Here is an 18,424-nt window from a genome sequence, read left to right as displayed (position 1 = left end):
CTAATTCTCACACTAGGCAGAAAATGTTCTTGTACAGACAATCTTCTAAATTGTCTTCTCTTTGGATCCATTCAGTGATGAGCTGCCAAAATCTTAACAACTGGTTCCCTATAAAAAGTTCTGATTTAATGGCGGAGGGGAGCGGAGAGGGGCCAGGGCAGGGGGAGACATACTTGTGGGGCCGGCGGCCCCTGCAGGGCCTGGGGCAAATTGCCCCACTTGCCTCCCCTGGCAACCCTAGAGCTTACAGCCCCCTCCCCTCTTGTCGGCAGCTCAAAGCAGCCGGATGACTCTGGAGCTCAGCTGAGCTGCCCAGCTGATGCCGGTGGCTGACCACACTGCAGCTGGGGGGAAGCGGGGGAAGGGCTGGGGGAGCCTCAGCCTCCCCAGCTGGGAATACTGGGAGCAATAGGATGGTCGAGCCCGCGGACCAGAGTTATTTGCCCACTCCCTGGCCCTTTAACAACCGGTTCTCCACGGAAGTCTAATTTTAGCAACTGGTTCTTGGGAACCTGTGGGAACTGGCTCCAGCTCACCACTGGATCCATTAACTCATAGTTTCTAGATTGCTAGACAGAGCTGTCTAGCAAACATTCTCTTTTTGCATCACAAGGCTGGGGGGGACAAGGCAGAGATTTAACTACTTAGTCCTGAAAAATGGCTGCACTCAAGGTTCTCCAAGCTAGTTAAAATGGGAAAACTTAACTTTCAGCATTGGACAACCAAAAAGAAGACATTCTGACTTAGAGTACTCTTTTCATGCCTTAATTGATTAAATTAATTGTACTTAAGCAATACTCCAAACACTTCAAAGAAAGAAAGAAAGAAAAAGCTGGTACCTCAGCAGGGAAACAGCAGAGGGGGCAAAACATGTATAATCCTAGAGTATAACATTAAAAATAAACATGTATAATCCTAGAGTATAACATTAAAAATAAACATGCTCACTCTTCAAATCATCATTCGGCAGGGGCAAGGATTTTTCCCTCTGATTGTACTGGAGTCTTATGAATGTTTAGTGCTTGTAACAGGGTTAGAAACAGGTGGCTCTGTGCACACTGTTAACACAACTCTCCCAGGGCATCACAATCTGCCTTGCAAACCTTTGGGCCTGGGCCCTGCCTGATATACTGTGCCAGACTGTGTTCTGGTTTAATGAGAAGGGCAAACTTCCAGCAATTAGTAGGCTGAGATTAACAAACACTTCTCATGTGTGATTTGAGAGAGAGAGAGAGATCTGGGCTGAAGAACTTCAAAGATAACAACCAAGAAACTGACAGATCATTGCCTAGCACTTTATTGTCACTTACATAGTGCAAAGTGGGTGTAAAATGGTACTCTGTGCACAAGGTGGGGTGGGGGTTCAATTGGGTACCAAGTGCATTACTTAACTACTTAAGTAACTGTTTCATCATAACTTCAGAACAAGAGTGAGTTAATTGGTTTGGGAGTTTTGGAGGGGGGTGGGGATTTAAAGCCACAGCCTATGTTCAGCCATGCCACTTGTGAATTTGAGTTTTGATTCAGATGAATTGGAGAATCCAGAATAGGAATCTAATATATAGCAATATAGGACAGACACTATACTGCAAGACTTTAGGAAATTGTTGCACTGTTATTGGCCGGTTGTTAGGGTGGGGAGAGGGGAAAGGGTGTGTTTCTAAAACTGTAACCTAATTTTTCTAACCTTAGAAGTTCACATTAGTTCTGAGATGCATTGAAGTTCGTGGCTGTATTTACTGTGACTTGTCCATCTGTGGTAACCCAGGAAGGATGGGCTGAGGGGAAAAAACCTAAATGTATGGAATTAGCAGGTAGTCCATAACTTAAACTGAAGTGTCACAAAACAAAATGGAAAGACCTTTTTGTATACAATAGTGCTAAATTCAGAACCCCCATCATTCTGATAGCAAAGTCCCAGAAAATAAGAGGGAGAGTTGAAATCCCTCACAATGAAAATCTGATGGCCCCATTTCTAACAAACAATTGGAAATTGCTGGGAAAATTAGGGTGCAAAAAAATCAGACCCACATTCCACCTGATTTGAAGAGTAAATACATGGGATCATATGACCCTTAATCTTATTCAGCCACACCTAAGATGCTGGCAGTAGTTTCTTAGAAGGAGATCTAAGACTAAACCTAGTTAATTTTAAGAAAATGATCTTGATTCCAGCCTATTGCAGCACCACTTGTGCATGTAGGGGTAGCTGACCTTGAGGAGAAATTCGTCCCTGAGGGGAAGACAAGGAGTGGAGGTACCCCCTCCATCAGAAGAGGGTAGCTTAAAGACCCTCAGGGAGATGTGCTGATTCAGCATATCTTGCTGGCATCCTAGCCCTCCCTCTTCACAGCCAACCTCACCCACCTTCTGGGCAATGTCATTCAGCTCCAGGGTTGGGGAGAACAGGCTGTGGGAGGCTTGAAGTGTTATAGTCCTGCCACGGGTGGGTGGACTTTCTGCCACCAGGACAGATGAGCAAAGCTGTATTGCTGGAAAAGAAACTGGAGATCTGGGCACCGCAATCCTGCTTGCATTGCAGTTTGTGTGAGTTTCAGTGGGTAGGACCATTGGCCCCATGTCATTCCAGAACATATTGTGAAGAAGCTTTGACTTCTCCTTTCAGGTCTGACATTTATATAGCTACGCAAAGATGCATTGACTTCAGACCCTGGAAAAAACACAAAACTGCTGCAAGGGGAGAGGCTTAACATAGGCCTAAGTTGAAAATAAAATGGGAACTAGGACACGCTGTATGGTACTGTACCTTAAAGGAGCAAGGGAAAATTTTGTAAGTTTCAATTTTATTCAACAGTGGCATATAATAGGACATTAAATATTTAAGTTTCTATCAGGAGAAATTCTTATCCAAATAACAGAGGGGTAGCCGTGTTAGTCTGGATCTATAAAAGCAGCAAAGAGTCCTGTGGCACCTTATAGACTAACAGACATTTTGGAGCATGAGCTTTCATGGGTGAATACATGCATGCATCCGACGAAGTGGGTATTCACCCGTGAAAGTTCATGCTCCAAAATGTCTGTTAGTCTATAAGGTGCCACAGGACTCTTTGCTGTTTATCCAAATAAGACACTGGTTCCTAACTGAAAGGGAAAAGGTTCTGGCTCTGGTCGATTTGTTAGCAGCATAACTTCCAACTGGTAAAGGTTTATCATGTAACTATGTATTATTCCAAATCGGTTTAAAATGTCAGTTAAAACAGGAATGAATGTCTGGGGCTTTTAAATAAAAATGAGGATAGATCATGGAAATGAGTCTTGGAAGGCTAACTCCTAGTAGATAAAACCCAGAAAATGAAGAATCTTCTGCTAAAAGTAGGCCAGATACTCATCAAGGCAGAAAAAAGGAGATGACAGTCTTATCTAGTCATCTTAATATGATTTGAGAATACAAATGCATATCCAGGTGGCACCATTCATGGTTATAAACTAGCAAATTTAGGGACTGGTACTACCACCCTCCATTGGATGCTCTCAACTCCCTTTGATGTCTCTGTTGGAGGCACATGCTGCTTCAAAGATTGGGCCCTTCGCTCTATGGAAAAATTGAAAAATAGCAATGAAAGTCCATTGTGAAACAGTGCAAACTTCTGTCTATATCCATACAGACCACTATGATGATCTCAATCCAGCAATGTGTTTAAAAATAAATTTAAAAAAATGAATGGTTGAATGAAAATGAAGGGGTAACATCCCTAATTTGACTTGAAAAGAGTATAGGCAGGTGTATAAACGCTCATACTTAATTCTGCCAATGTACCTCAGTCCCTGTCATGGTATAATCCCCACTCTGAACCTTAGCGTCCAAAAGATGGGGTACCAGCATGAATTCCTCTAAGCTAATTACCAGCTTAGAACCTGTAGCACTGCCACCCACCAGGAATTCCAGTGACTGGTACACTCTGGTCCCCCCAAAACCTTGCCCGGGGACCCCCAAGACCCAGACCCTCTGGATCTTAACACAAGGAAAGTAAAACCTTTCCCTCACCGTTGCCTCCCCCAGGCTTCCCCTCCCTGGGTTACCCTGGAAGATCACTGTGATTCAAACTCCTTGAATCTTAAAACTGAGAGGAAAATTCACCTTCCTCCCTTCCTTCTCTTTCCCCCTCCCAGACTCTCCCTGAGAGAGAAAGTAATCCTAACACAGAGAGAAATTAGCCTCTCTCTCCCCCTTCCCTCCTTTCTCCCCACCAATTCCCTGGTGGATCCAGACCCAGTCCCCTGGGGTCTCACACCAGAATAAAAAAACAATCAGGTTCTTAAACAAGAAAAGCTTTTAATTAAAGAGAGAAAAACAGTAAAAATTATCTTTGTAAATTTAAAATAGAATAAATACAGGGTCTTTCAGCTATAGACACTGGGAATACCCTCCCAGCCTAAGTATACAAGTACAAATTAAAATCCTTTCAGCAAAATACCAATTTGAACTCCTTTCAGCCAAATACACATTTGCAAATAAAGAAAACAACCATAAGCCTAACTCGCTTTATCTACCTAGTACTCACTATTCTCAACTTAAAAGAGCCTGTATCGGAGAGATTGGAGAGAAACCTGGTTGCACGTCTGGTCCCTCTGAGCCCCCAGAGTGAACAACAACCAAATTCTAACATCACACACACAAACTTCCCTCCCTCAAGATTTGAAAGTATCCTGTCCCCTGATTGGTCCTCTGGTCAGGTGACAGCCAGGCTCACTGATCTTGTTAACCCTTTACAGGCAAAAGAGATATGAAGTACTTCTGTTCTATTAACTCCTACTGTCTGTTTATGACAGTCCCAAATAGCAACACCTCTGCTATAATCCAGTCTCTCTTGCTAGAGACTATCTGTACTAAATTGTGCGGTGGCTTTCTTATATGGTCTTCTCTGTAGGTGACCTACGGGAGGTTTCAATCTGTATGTGTGGAAGTGGAAGACTGAAGGTCATACTTAACCATTTAATTTATTTCAAAATCATAACAAAATAGAATGCAATGCTGTGCAAAATCAGTTTAATCCTACTTAATTTATTAAGGAAGTATGTTCTTCAATCTCATAATAGGAATGTTTATAAAAATACTTACTCTCTAACCCAAAAACTTAATAATGCCTTTGAATAAAGCTATAAGAACTTAGCAGGAACGTTCCAGCCATCTCTCCCCATTGTGAAAGAAGCAACAAGAGTGTAACAAGTGGATGGACTTAGCAAAGCTAATGCTCATCATGCCCTTGGCAACTTCCTAATGGGCTCCAATTCTCCACTGCCTTATATCTTGGATAGTCACTCACACCTGTGCAAAGCAAATGTAAGTGGCTATACAAAGTGTAAGGCAGCAGAGAACTGAGACCCAATGTGCTCTTGTTGGAATAGCATTGAAATCACTAAAGTCATCTGCCAAAAGACTGCTCCAAACCACTCTGATGTTGAAGCTTCTGTACACCTGGCGTCCCTTTAAATTAGTGTCCTTTCTAGTTCTCTGGGACCTAGAGGACAGGTGCCTTTATGCCTTTCAAATATACCAGTCACTTGTAGAATAGCTGCAGTCAGTACTAAGGACTCTGGGGCATGACTAGAAACTACACATACCCTCTGCACGCAACAGAATATAAAGAACAACAGTCTTTTTAAGGAAGAAATGGAACTGACAAGGAGACAAGTGGAATGTTGGGTGAGGTGGTGGGACGGAGATCAGAGTAGGGTAAGGCCACTCCAAGTCTAATATTTGCTTACAGCATGAACCAGAGGCCAGCCCTGCTGTAGTGAAATAGAACCAGAATAATTCCATTAAAAATCAGTGGTAAGAGGACTTAGCACACAAGATTGCAATAGTGGATTTCTTAAAGTGCACTCCACATTTGAGACTAAAATAGGACATCTTTTCTGAGAGAAGACTAAAAGTTTCCAAAATATTTATTTAATACTTTCTGCTGTAAATACCATATATAAAGGCAGTGTAATTTCTTTATGACGGAGGTCAGTTGAAAAATTTTTCTTCCATCAGTGTTCATTATGAAATTCTAGGAGGAGAAAGACAACTAGGAAATTAGCAGGGTTTAGTAGAGCCCTCTTGTGGACAGTGTTCTAGACCTTTTAAAATGCTTGTCTTCTTTTGTATGTCCTCAAATTCACACATGTCATCAATGACCTCAAAATCATCTTCCACCATCACCCAGGAGAAACAGGTATTTCTTCATTTAAATTTTGTTAAAATGGCCCTCAAACTGTAAGATTTTACTCAAATCTTTCTCTATAAACATGATCATAGTGACTATAAATTACCTGAAAAAGACTAAATTCACAATCTGAATTTTTATTAAAGGTAAGATTAAAATTCTGTAATGCACTGTTAAGGGAATTGCGTTGGTACATCTGGGTATAGTGCTTAAATTATTCAAAAGTACAAAGGGTGCTTTAAAAATCATAAAATACGTATAGTACATAATCAACAATAACCCAAATTTAGATTAATAAATTTAATTATACAGTTGCCATGAGGGCAGGGGACTGGACTTGATGACCTCTCGAGGTCCCTTCCAGTCCTAGAGTCTATGAGTCTATGAGTCTAGGTGTTAGCATCCAAATATTTTGGTTTATCAGTTTTACAGAGAGTTGGTTGTAAAAAGCCAATATAGCAATGAGTGGAGATTGTCCCTCAGTAATTGAGCATTTAGGACTGGTTGTCCCTCAGTAAATACAGTGCATCAAAGTATTTATCTACATATTGCCCTTAGCCAGAAAGCCAAGTAGTTGTAATATACTGGCACATATGGAAAAACAACTTCAAAACCTGAAAATAAGGGCATATTTGTAAGTAGAACAAACTATTTGGATGCTGTACCGTAGGGTGACCAGGTGTCCTGATTTTATAGGGACAGTCCTGATTTTGGAGTCTTTTTCTTATATAGGCTCCTATTACCTCCCACTCCCGTCCCGATTTTTCATATTTGCTGTCTAGTCACCCTACTGTACACATTGGTACCTAGGCTCATACCTGACAGCATGGTACTAATTTGAGTTTAGAGGTGCCATACTGCAGAGAAAGGGGCGGGGTCCCTTTTCCACATCTTTGGCTATCTTGGCAGCAGAAAGATTCCACTGCTCATTCAGAGTTGAGGTGGGACAGGATAGAATTTCAGAGTATTGATCAAAGTTCCTTCCGTAAAATACAGTCTAATATTAAGGCTGCTAACTGCAGCTTGGTGCATAATGTTTGCTGTGTCTGCCTCCATGGCAGCAGCGTCACCAGCATCTAATGACATCTTAATGGATTTGAGATGCTGAGAGTATGAAAGGTTCCACTTAAAACCAGAGTTTCTTGTAATATAGATTTCTGTTATCTCATTAGGAAAATGCATATGAATGTACAGAGAAATATATTCTTCCCTACACTCTTATTAAACTCATATTATATAGAAGTACATAGATTGAATACTGCAATAGCAAATATACAGTACCAGCACCACTTCATATTAAAACTAAAACACTGTCTAAACCAAGGAAATGGACAATAAAGGCTAAAACTCTCTCCTCTATTCATTCCATCGTAGCTAGTTTATTGAAAGACTTGCAGAATCTCATGCAGGACCACATTACCCCTCCCTACCCCCAGGTTTAGGAAGACAATTCAACAAAACTTCTTACTTTTGTAGGTTCTGTTAAGGTGAGGAACTATCCAATAGAGAACATACTTCAGTTTGGCATGTAGAAATAAAAGGCATGATCCTACTCTCCTTGAAGCCAATTGCCAATCTCTCACTTTCCTCAATGGGAAAAGAAGAGTATGTCAAATTATATGAGAGCTTGCTCATGGAATATGAGCCAAAACTAATTGCATGCTAATACAATGAAACCTGCCTCAAGCTACCAGCTAGGTTTTGCCTAGTAGGAGGTAACCTTTAAAGGTTATAAAACTTTTCTAAAAATCATGGAGACTCTTAACTGCAAGCTGAAGACTGACTTGCCTGTTCATGGTGATGTGCATGTTCATACATATTTCACTGTCTGAATTGCTGTCTTCTAGCATGTGGCTAACAAACCTTTTTGAATAATACACTAGTGATTGTGCAAGACAAAACATACATATATAAAACTACAACAAGCCACAGACCAATTTGATCATGGACATCAGTGTTTGACCCTTGAATGTGCATTAAGGGGTAGTATACTGACTGGTCACCTCATATTAAGAGGGAAGAAGCTGAACAGCTTAAACATATAACCTGTAAAGAGACCTTCTTGAGAAGAATTAAGCAAAAATAACTGATCAGGAGTGAAATACATGACACTTTATTTTTAAAAATGCTTTGTTCAGCTGTTCTCCTAGTGATTGAGTGCAGTTTCCTAGTTTAGTTTTCAGAGTTCTTGTATTAAAATGCAGCAGATTTTTTTTGCAGTCTCCAGAGCAGCAACTACAGGAAAAGACCTGCTCAGCCCAGGATGGCGCATACACAGTCTGGTTGGCAAGTGGGATCTGTGAGGAGCTGGATCATGCTCAGTGCATACAGACCTTCCAGAAAATTTAGCTGCTGAGCTCTTAACAAGTCTTTACTGAGCATGCCTGAACTTAAATTTTCAGATGCTCACAATTTGCCCCAAAGAGGGTGTATTTTCAGAACGCAAAAGGCACATCCCTGACACCAGAGAAATTTCCTACCATCAACAACCCGCTGAACTTCTAGTCCCTGCTTCAATGTATGGAGATGCTAGAACTGCTCAATGAAACAGTTATAGGATTTTTTTTAACATGAGCAAATATATATTTTTCCTTATAATTATTTGGAGAAACTGTTTTTTTCTGAAACTTTCCAGGAAAAGTCAGTGTGAGGCAGACACTCAGAATAGAAAACTTCAGCTTGAATGGTTAAAGTTTACAAAGTTATAGGCAACTGAAAACAGGGTCAGGTTCTGAGAAGTATCTCTACATGCATCACCTAGATTAGAAGAGAATATGAACTGCTCTAACATGAGCTTTCTGAGGCTGGCACCAAAGTAGCTGCACCATGCAGAGTTCTAAAGAAATGCGTGGTGCATGATACAGAGAGTTGGCATTCAGCTGCTGCAAACTTCATGAGTCCCATAAAAGCCAGCATGAGGATTTAATACTGCAGAGCCCAAAGTGCATGCATGAACTAATTTTAATTTCTATATCTTGCTGAGAAACCCCTCTATACCCAAAAAACTAGCACCAGTTCTTGTGAAGATCAAATAAACGTGGAGTCTCTAGGTCTTGGGAACTGAGGCAAGCCAAAAAAGTTCGGAAAATATTAAATTAATTAAACCTAATACTGGTATTCTCCTTATGGCCTCACATTTTCAAAAGGAAAAAAATCTATCGCTGTATAAGATTGAGTGTGTGAAATCTCAAGCAGATAAGTTTATTTTTGGCAAACATAAATAGGGAAGTAGGAGAGAGGTTTATTGACTACCTAGGTTCTGTATAACATAGCTTGGCGGTTGCTTGGCTGTATCATTCATAGTTATACAGCTTTGACAATGGATTTTACTAGTATTTCAGTGATCTTTTCATATAATAGAGCAACATTGTCATGCTTCTCTGCTCCTGAATAAACATTGTCCAGTCCAGTTTTCACTGGCCTATGACTCAAAACTTCCAGCTGACTTACAAGTAAGGTGCCAGACAACTTATTCATTCTCTTTTCTACTGTACAAAAAAAAAGCCTATGGTCATCTGCTCATATGCACTGCATTATCATGGCACTACATTAATCTCTAATTCAAGGGCTTCAGAATCTGCCCCGTCAAGGTTTTTCCCCCACTTTGAACTTTAGGGGACAAAAAGTGGGGACCTGCATGAACACTTTTAAGCTTAATTACTAGCTTAAATCTGGTATGCTGCCACCAGCCAGAATTTAGCATCTGGCACACTTTCTGTTCCCCCAAAACCTTCCCTGGAGAACCCAGACCCAAACTCCTTGGATCTTAAAACAAGGAGGAATTAACCATCCCACCTCTTTTCCAGCCCCCACCAATCCCTGGTGAGTTCAGACTCAACCCCTTGGATTTTAAAATAAGGAAAGATCAATCAGGTTAGTAAAAAGAAAGCTTTTAATTAAAGAAAGAAAAGGTAAAAATTATCTCTGTAAAATCAGGATGGAAAATGCTTTACAGGGTATTCAGATTCATTTAGACCAGAGGGACTCCCCTCCCCCCGCCTTAGATTCAAAGTTACAGCAAACAGAGGTAAAAATCGTTCCAGCAAAAAGACACATTTACAAGTTAAGAAAACAAACATAAGACTAATCCGCCTTGCCTGGCTATTACTTACAATTTTGAAACATGAAAGACTGATTCAGAAAGATTGGGAAAGCCTGGGTGTACGTCTGGTCCCTCTTAGCCCCAAGAGCGAACAACGAACAACACAAAAAGCACAAACAAAGACTTCCCTCCAACAAGATTTGAAAGTATCTTGTCCCCCTATTGGTTCTCTGGTCAGGTGTCAGCCAGATTTACTGAGCTTCTTAACCCTTTACAGGTAAAAGAGACATTAACCCTTAACCATCTGTTTATGACAGCCCCCTAGTCTCTTGTGAGATGTATTCAGCTTTGTCTTGATTTGGGGATGACCATTCCATCACTGATGCTTACTACAGGGCATAGTTCTTAATCTCCCTGCCAATGCAGGAGCTAGTAACTAACTGGAGGACAAAGATATAAGAAGATCCTCCGGCTGGAAGCTGAAACTAGAAAAAATCAAACTAGAAATAAGATGTAATATTTTTAACAGTGAGGGTAACTAACCATTGGAGAACATAGCAAGGGTTGTGTTATATTCTCTATTGCTGTGATTTTTGTAATTAAAATTGGATTTTTTTTCTAACAGATATGCCCTAGTTCAACCACAGTTATTGGATTGGAAGTGGAAATTAATTCCTGGTCTGTGTTATATAGGAGGTCAGACTAAATTATCACAATGGTCCCATCTGTCTTTAAAATATATGTATCTATGACCTAACTGTCTTTTTTCCCCAGTCTCTTAATTCTGTGATAATTAGACTTCCCAGCAGCAGGAAGTGTCTGTGAATACTATGAATTATAAACCCAGTGAAACAGACACTTCCTGAGAACAAACAGGTTACAGAGAAACATGTGAGAATGTATGTCAGCCTCCAGTAAGTTTAGCTGAAAATATACATTATTCTTGATACTAAATGTATACAACACTGATTTCTAGTTTTAGAGCCAAATTCTGTCCTTAGATGCATGCAAGTTCCATCGACTTCATCTGGTCCTTAGGCCACGCTGAGGATAAATTTGTTGGTTTTATTACAGTAGTTCCCAGACACCCCACCAAGATCAAGGCCCCATTTCACTACTTATACAAATGCATAGTAAGAGATGGTCCCTGCCATGAAAAGCCTACAATCGAAACATACAACACAAAGGATGGGATGGAAACAGGTGCAAAGTAGTGATAGGATTTTGCCCAAGGTTGCAGAACTGATAATAAAATACAAAATTCCCAACATTCCAGCGTTTTTCCCACTAGACCAATAGTGCGCAACCTGCGGCCCACGTGCTGCATGCGGCCCATCAGGTAATCTGATTGCGGACCACAAGACATTTTGCTGACCTTGACTGTCTGCAGGCATGGCCCCCCGCAGCTCCCAGTGGCTGCAGATCGCCGTTCCCAGCCAATGGGAGCTGCGGGAAGCTGCAGCCAGGACGTCCCTGTGGCCTTGCCACTTCCCACAGCTCCCATTGGCTGGGAACAGCGAACTGTGGCCACTGGGAGCTGCAGGGAGCCATGCTTGTAGACGGTCAATGTCAGCAAAAGTCTTGTGGTCTGCAGTCAGATTACCCTGATGGGCCATGTCAGGGTTCCTTCCCCACTCTGAACTCTGGGGTACAGATGTGAAGACCCACATGAAAGACCCCCTAAACTTATTTTTACCAACTTAGGTTAAAAACTTCCCCAGGGCACAAATTCCTTCCTTGCCTTAGTGTCGCTGCCACCACCAAGTGATTAAAACAAACATGCAGGGAGGGCCACTTGGAGCCTACCTTTCCCAAATATCCCCCCAAGTCCCTTCACCCCCTTTCCTGGGGAAGCTTGAGAATAATATCCTCCCCAATTGGTACAGGTGAACACAGAGCCAAACCCTTGGATCTTAAGAACAATGAAAAATCAATTGGGTTCTTAAAAGAAGAATTTTAATTAAAGAAAAGGTAAAAGATTCACCTCTGTAAAATCAGGATGGTAAGTACTTTACAGAATAACAAAAGACTCAAAAACACGGAAGATTCCCCTCTAGGCAAAATGTAAAGTTATAAAAACAGGGATAAACTTCCCTCTTAGCACAGGGAAAATTCACAAGCTAAAACAAAAGATAACCTAACGCATTTCTTTCCTATTACTTACTATTTCTGCAATATTAGATGCTTAGTTCAGATATGCTTAAGGAGATGTAATTTCCCTGTCCTGTTTCCTGGCTGGCTCCAAGAGGCACAGACAAAAAACCTTCCCCCACAGATCTGAAAGGATCTTCTCTCCTTATTGGTCCTTTTGGTCAGATGCCACCCAGGTTATCTGAGCTTCTTAACCCTTTACAGATAAAAGAGAAATTGACCCTTTACAGGGTACAAAGGGATTTTATGCTACCCGTAGCTGTATGTTTATGACAGGCTGCATGCAGCACATGGGCCGCAGTTTGCCTACCACTGCACTAGACTATGCTTAGTTTTACTTCTACTTTCCATATACCCTGCAGCATACTGAATGACAACAGGGAAAGGGTTTTAATAGCTTCCTTATTTTATGTTGATAGAGGTATAGAATGTGCATTGATGAGTATGTAGTGATTTGAAAAATGCCTTAATGGTTTGGAGATAATAACTGAGATCATGCTTGTATAAATACTAACTGATGACAGCATGGATAGGACATCAGCCTAATCACCTGGTTACAATAACATAGTAATAGTTCTCTTAGTTACACCTGTGTAAATTTGCTGTAACATCACTGACCTCACTGTATTTAGACCAGTGTAACTGAGATTAGAATCTGGCTCCTGATGCACCAGCTGAAGTCCACAAGACTACTGGATTCCCAGAGCATAAAGGATCAGGTCCCAAATGTAAATTACTTACATTGTTTCAGACTAGCAGGAGGACAAAAGTGTCACTGTAAGGACATTCTGGAACTTTTTGAGTGGCTGAAAGAACTGGGTGGAATTATCAAAAGAGCTTTGGGGACTTTCAGTGGAGTTTGTGCTCCTAGATTACTTAGGCTCTTTTGCTATCTCTGCTCAGTGCATTGTGAGGTACAAAAACTATTGACTTGCAATATTGGCCTAGTAAAATAATTACTTGACAGGACAAATATTTAATTGCTGAACATAGAGATGAAGAGAGAGTAGTATCTTAAAAAGTTAAATGTTGTACATCTGAAACATCAGGATCCCCAACAGCTGATCCAAAATCATTGACAAGGAATTCTGAGCAAATTTAACTTGGTATTTGATTGCATTTGAATCTGTACATTTATTTTAAATTTGAATTTGTACATCTAATTAGTCAGATGTTTAGATCCTATGGTCATGAAGTTCCAAATGAAAACATGGATTATTCTTTCAATAATATTATTTGCAGTTGGTAAGATGGCTATAGCTATTGCAGAAAGCTGGAAGCTCATGCTGTATTGAAAGCAAGAACAAAGTCACCCCATTTGGCCCTGTTGTAATGTTTTTAGTATTCTCTTCAGAACAATAAAACAAGAACAAAAAATAGGCATGGAGCACAACCTCGCAATGAACTGGAACTAAAATCCATTAAGTGGCTGCACTTTTCATTCCTCACTATGCCCCTATGCACTCCAGACCTATCCACTTCAAGGCTTTATTATTTCTGATGCAACTTTAGCATGTAGAATCTGTGTCTATAGACTACACTTTTTTTCAGGGAAGTTAGCTGGATGTATTTGAATAAGTACAGTACACTATAAGGGCACTATCCACTGATTTATGGTCCGACTGTGGATCAGCTTACTATTGTTTCACTGTGCCTGAAACCTTCCGAAGGACACACTTTCTCTTCCTAAAAGCTTTCAATCACTTGGTAAAACTGAGTTTTATCCTGTTTGTTTAGTTTTCCATAACACAACTTGCTTGCAACTTGTTTCCAACGCAGACTACTGCATCTATCTTAACTTGAGGTTTTCAGGTTCCGCTCGACTGCTTGATTTCCATAAAAAGAGAGAAATTAATGTTTTTATTTTATTTTTACATTATCACAAAAGTTGCAACATAGCCGATATCAATGCAATATTGTTAATGAAGGTAACAAGTAATGAAAAGTAGAAAACTGGTATTGGGCTCACAGTTATTCATGTTTCTGTAGGTACAGCCATAACACCCAGATTTGAATATCTTGCCTCAAATGGTTTCACTACAATTAGATGTATTCAAAATATTCATCTCAAAATGAAAAACTGCTTGGCATTCAGAGTTCTTTACATTTCATTACATGGCTGAAAATAGACTCTTTTTGTGGGGAATTGGTAGATCTCAATAACTTTATGCAAATGTGTTATTTTTTTAAATGAAAGTGAACCAGTTTCTGGAGTGAAAAAACAGAGAGCTACTCTGTGTGACATTAACTCATTTGTTCAAATGAAAGTTGCCTTCACATCAAGAAGATGTCATATGTCTGATGAAACACTAACCTTCTGTCAAATGCAGAAAATCAAGTTGGACTGTACTAAAATCATTCAAACCAAGGCAGCCAGAAATGTAATGCAAAATGTCATTCAACAACTACTGTGAACTTAGCCCATCTCTCACTAAAGTAATTGAATTTGAGAAATTGTTCCAACTGACCATATCAACCCGTCAGAGTTTTCTGAGCTTTCCAAGGCTAATTCTAATAGTAATTCTAATTTTAATTCTAATAATGACTAATTCAGTCATTGAACTTCATTTATTAACAATGAGGTGAACGAATTAGTGCCAGTTGTGTACTTGATACCATCACACTAGCACAATCTACAAAATCTCAGATGACAAAATATTCTTGGTCCTTCTTTAACCTTCTACCTAGATGTATACCAAAGCTCTTAACAAAGCAAAATATAGAGCTCCTGTCCCAGTTACTGCTCTGATAAACAACAGCTTTGGTGTCTAGTTTCCTATTTCTTTTTCAAACTCACTACCCTATTCATGTTTTTCCAACTTCAGCAGCCAGTCCTGATTCTCATACTTCAGCAGAAGCTTTGCATGAGCAAAGCAAGTAGCATTTGACCCCAAATATCTACTTAAACTAACAGTACAATTGTACACCTCTCGGCCGAGAAACCTGGAGCCCCATAAAAATCCTGGGGTGTGGGTGGCTTGCAGTGGCTCAGCCCTGAGGCAGGCTGATGAGTTCAGTGCAGTTTAACTGCTGCTCACATCACAGAAGAAAAAAGACGGGTCATTTCATTCTCTTTGGGTTGAATCTTCCTCGTCTTTCCCATCACGTGAGCACTCCCATTAAAACTGCATGAATAAGATGAGTAGGATGTGGTGAATCATAATGCTTTAACTATTTTTAAAAAACTGTTTGCAATCATAAATGAATAAGAGCTTGCTGTACCTAGCAAGCAGGATTGTGTCTGTGATGCAAAGGTGTATTGTCCCAGGGGGAGCTTTGGGAGGGATTGTGCCTTGGGTACAATCCTTCACAGAAGCACAAGGGAGAGCACATCTGTTGTGCTATTCTTTTGTGCTCCTACCCTACACCAACCAGTGGGGTCAGCTGGGAGCTGCCGGTTGCCTTTCTGTATCTCCTCCATGGAGGGACTTGTGACCACAGGGGCACTGAAGTCCCTGTATCTAGAGGAGTGTAGGGGCCATGACAGAGGGAGGGAGGCTTCTTGTGACATCTTCTCCCCCTCCCCCTCAAATTAATCATTGTGCTCTAACCAGGTACAAACTGACCCTAAGCAGTTACACATGTGGACTTAAAGATTACAAGATGTAAAAAGTGGATGGTCCATATTCTGTTCTTGTTCTATACATGGAACGCCCGTTGGCTTCGGTGGGTGCTCCCTTTATAGATTGACAGGAAATGGGTCAAAAGGAGATGGAAAAGGCTTTTTACCTGCCAACCCCAGAGTTCAGGATGTGTTGTTTCTCCTGCAGCAGTTGATGACATCCTAACACCTTAAGCAGCACAGGAGCTGCATTTCTACGCTGTAACAGGGGAAGCAGAACCAAGGGCCTGAACTCAGGTCTTGGCGGGTAAGTGAAGAAGCAACTGATTTCAAGCAGCTTTGTTTGAAAGTGTATATCTTTGTAATGTTTAAGTCTTAATATGTAATCTGCAATATTTTGGATTTTAAATTGTGGATTTTTAAAAGAGCCCTTGAGTTCACCATACGCTCTGCCAAACTGATGATAAAAGTGTTGATAGCACACCTGAGTGAAGGGGTGGAGGGAAACCTTATTTACAGTTAGAGTGACTCTGAGTTGGATTTCTCTTTCAATGTGAGTGGAAGGTACTCCACTCAATCGAAGAGGGAAAAACTATTTCAACTTTTTATACTTGCAACTACATAAGATGATCAGGGGCATTGTGAATATTTGATATTCAAAATCTGAGCTATATTGGTTGTGGTTTTTTTCCATTGGACAGACTGTTCACGTGGTATGTTCCAGTTCCCAAGCCTAACTCTTACAATTAGATTTCCCATGCAAATATTGATGCCATACAAAATTTGCTTCCTGTAAGCATCTTCCAGTATTCAATTAATTCTGTTTTTGTAAATCAGAGATTAGCAACCTTTGGCACGTGGCTCACCAGGGTAAGTACCCTGGTGGGCCAGGCCGGTTTGTTTATCTGTGTATCCGCATGTTCGGCCGATCATGACTCCTACTGGCCACGGTTCGCTGTTCCAGGCCAATGGGGGCTGCGAGAAGCAGCGGACAGCACATCCCTTGGCCCGCGCCGCTTCCCGCAGCCCCCATTGACCTGGAACAATGAACTGTGGCCAGTGGGAGCCGCGATCTGCCAAACCTGTGGATGCTACAGGTAAACAAACCGGCCCGGCCCGCCAGAAGTCTTACCCTGGCGGGCTGCAGGCCGAAGGTTGCCGATCCCTGATGTAAATGTTCCCGCTAGTAATTTCACCTGCTAGAATATTTATAGAAAGCAAAGATAAATGAAGCAAATAGGATTCAAAACAGAAACAAATATTTGCAGATTTTTTTTTTTACATTTTCACCTAGCTTTGAAGATGTTTGTATTTATTTATTTATTTTAGAAAAGGAAAGTAATTCTTCTTTCAGCTCCTAGTTACATAAGGCTAATGGAAGTCTTTCTACTGAAAAACCAATGAGTTTTATCGGTATGAAAAACTAATAGTACTTGTCATATGGACAGAATGGCTTACCACTTAATGAAGTGCAATCCATTTAGCACAATATTTGCTAAGTTGGCAGTACACTAAAATAAAAGTCAGCTTTCAAAGTAATGTGTCCAGGAGTCCTCACAAATTTGGTTAAAGAGGGAAGGAATTCTATGGGACAGCTACATGCTAAATCTTGTAATTGAAACCACACAGCATAATCTTAATGTGGGGGAAATTTTGTTCCTCAAAGAATGAATGAATCCCCAGCATTGCTGGGGGATTTTTGTAAGTACCCAATAAAGTCTCCCTCTCTCTCTTTTTTTCCCTTCTTCCTTTCCTCTTACTTGTTACCAGTATTATTCTGACTTCACTTAAGGCAATCTTTCCAAAAGTGATCTCTAAATTTATGGCAGTTTTTGGGTGCACAACTATGAACTTGTAGTAAATTGCATATGGAAATAGCATCTGTACTTCCTAATCTGAGTTTGGGGGCATGCAAAAATTTGTGACTGAAAAACTCTCCCAAAACACGGTTCATATTTAGAGGCTGGAGTGAAATCACTTTGGCAAATGTAGCTCTCTATATATACATACTCCATACATTGGAGCATTGCTATAGTCATTATTTTAAATTAACTTTCTCTAGACAAAATAAAGTGTTGTACTACATTGCAGCCTCACTGTTAGGAATGAAGATAGAGGGGACAATGCAGGAAGGCCAACACATACAACCAAAATGGAGAGTATCCAGGTCATAGAGGAATGGTAAGTTTGTCATGTTAAATCTTCCAGTGCTCACAATAGGTATCCAGTAAATCAAATGTCTGTATTTTTAACTTGTCAGTGAGTAATATCAAAATCTCACTTGATCTGAGACTTCTAGGAAGTTATCTGATGTTCCCTTCTTTGGATAAAAGGCAGTAAAATCAGACATGATGATGAAACGCAAGTAAAGGCATTCCAAGTCCTATCTTACCTACAAAAATAACTGTTTAAATACAGTTGTGAAATGTTGTTGCCCAAACATGTGGGGAGGAGAGAAGATGGGACTAGAGGAACTGTCACTACTTATCTTCTGGCCCT

At 40.5% G+C, this 18,424-nt stretch overlaps 1 protein-coding gene across 4 annotated transcripts in view; it reads left to right on the top strand.

Annotated features, from left to right (window-relative positions):
- The window catches only part of RGS17 (regulator of G protein signaling 17), an 89,125-nt gene that overhangs the window by 64,462 nt on the left and 6,239 nt on the right, over positions 1-18,424 (top strand). For 2 of the 4 annotated variants that reach the window (XM_030556613.1, XM_030556610.1), the window contains exon 3: positions 18,017-18,106. In XM_030556613.1, coding sequence (XP_030412473.1) covers positions 18,017-18,106 — 90 coding nt within the window. Of the gene's footprint in view, positions 1-16,223; positions 16,233-18,016; positions 18,107-18,424 lie in introns of those variants that run through there. The other 2 variants (XM_030556612.1, XM_030556611.1) reach the window with 2 other exon arrangements.

This window comes from Gopherus evgoodei, chromosome 3 (genome assembly GCF_007399415.2).
Source record: "Gopherus evgoodei ecotype Sinaloan lineage chromosome 3, rGopEvg1_v1.p, whole genome shotgun sequence".
Lineage (NCBI taxonomy): Eukaryota > Metazoa > Chordata > Testudines > Testudinidae > Gopherus > Gopherus evgoodei.
The sequence above is the reverse complement of the archived record's forward strand: the minus strand, read 5'-3'. Positions and strand labels throughout refer to the sequence as shown.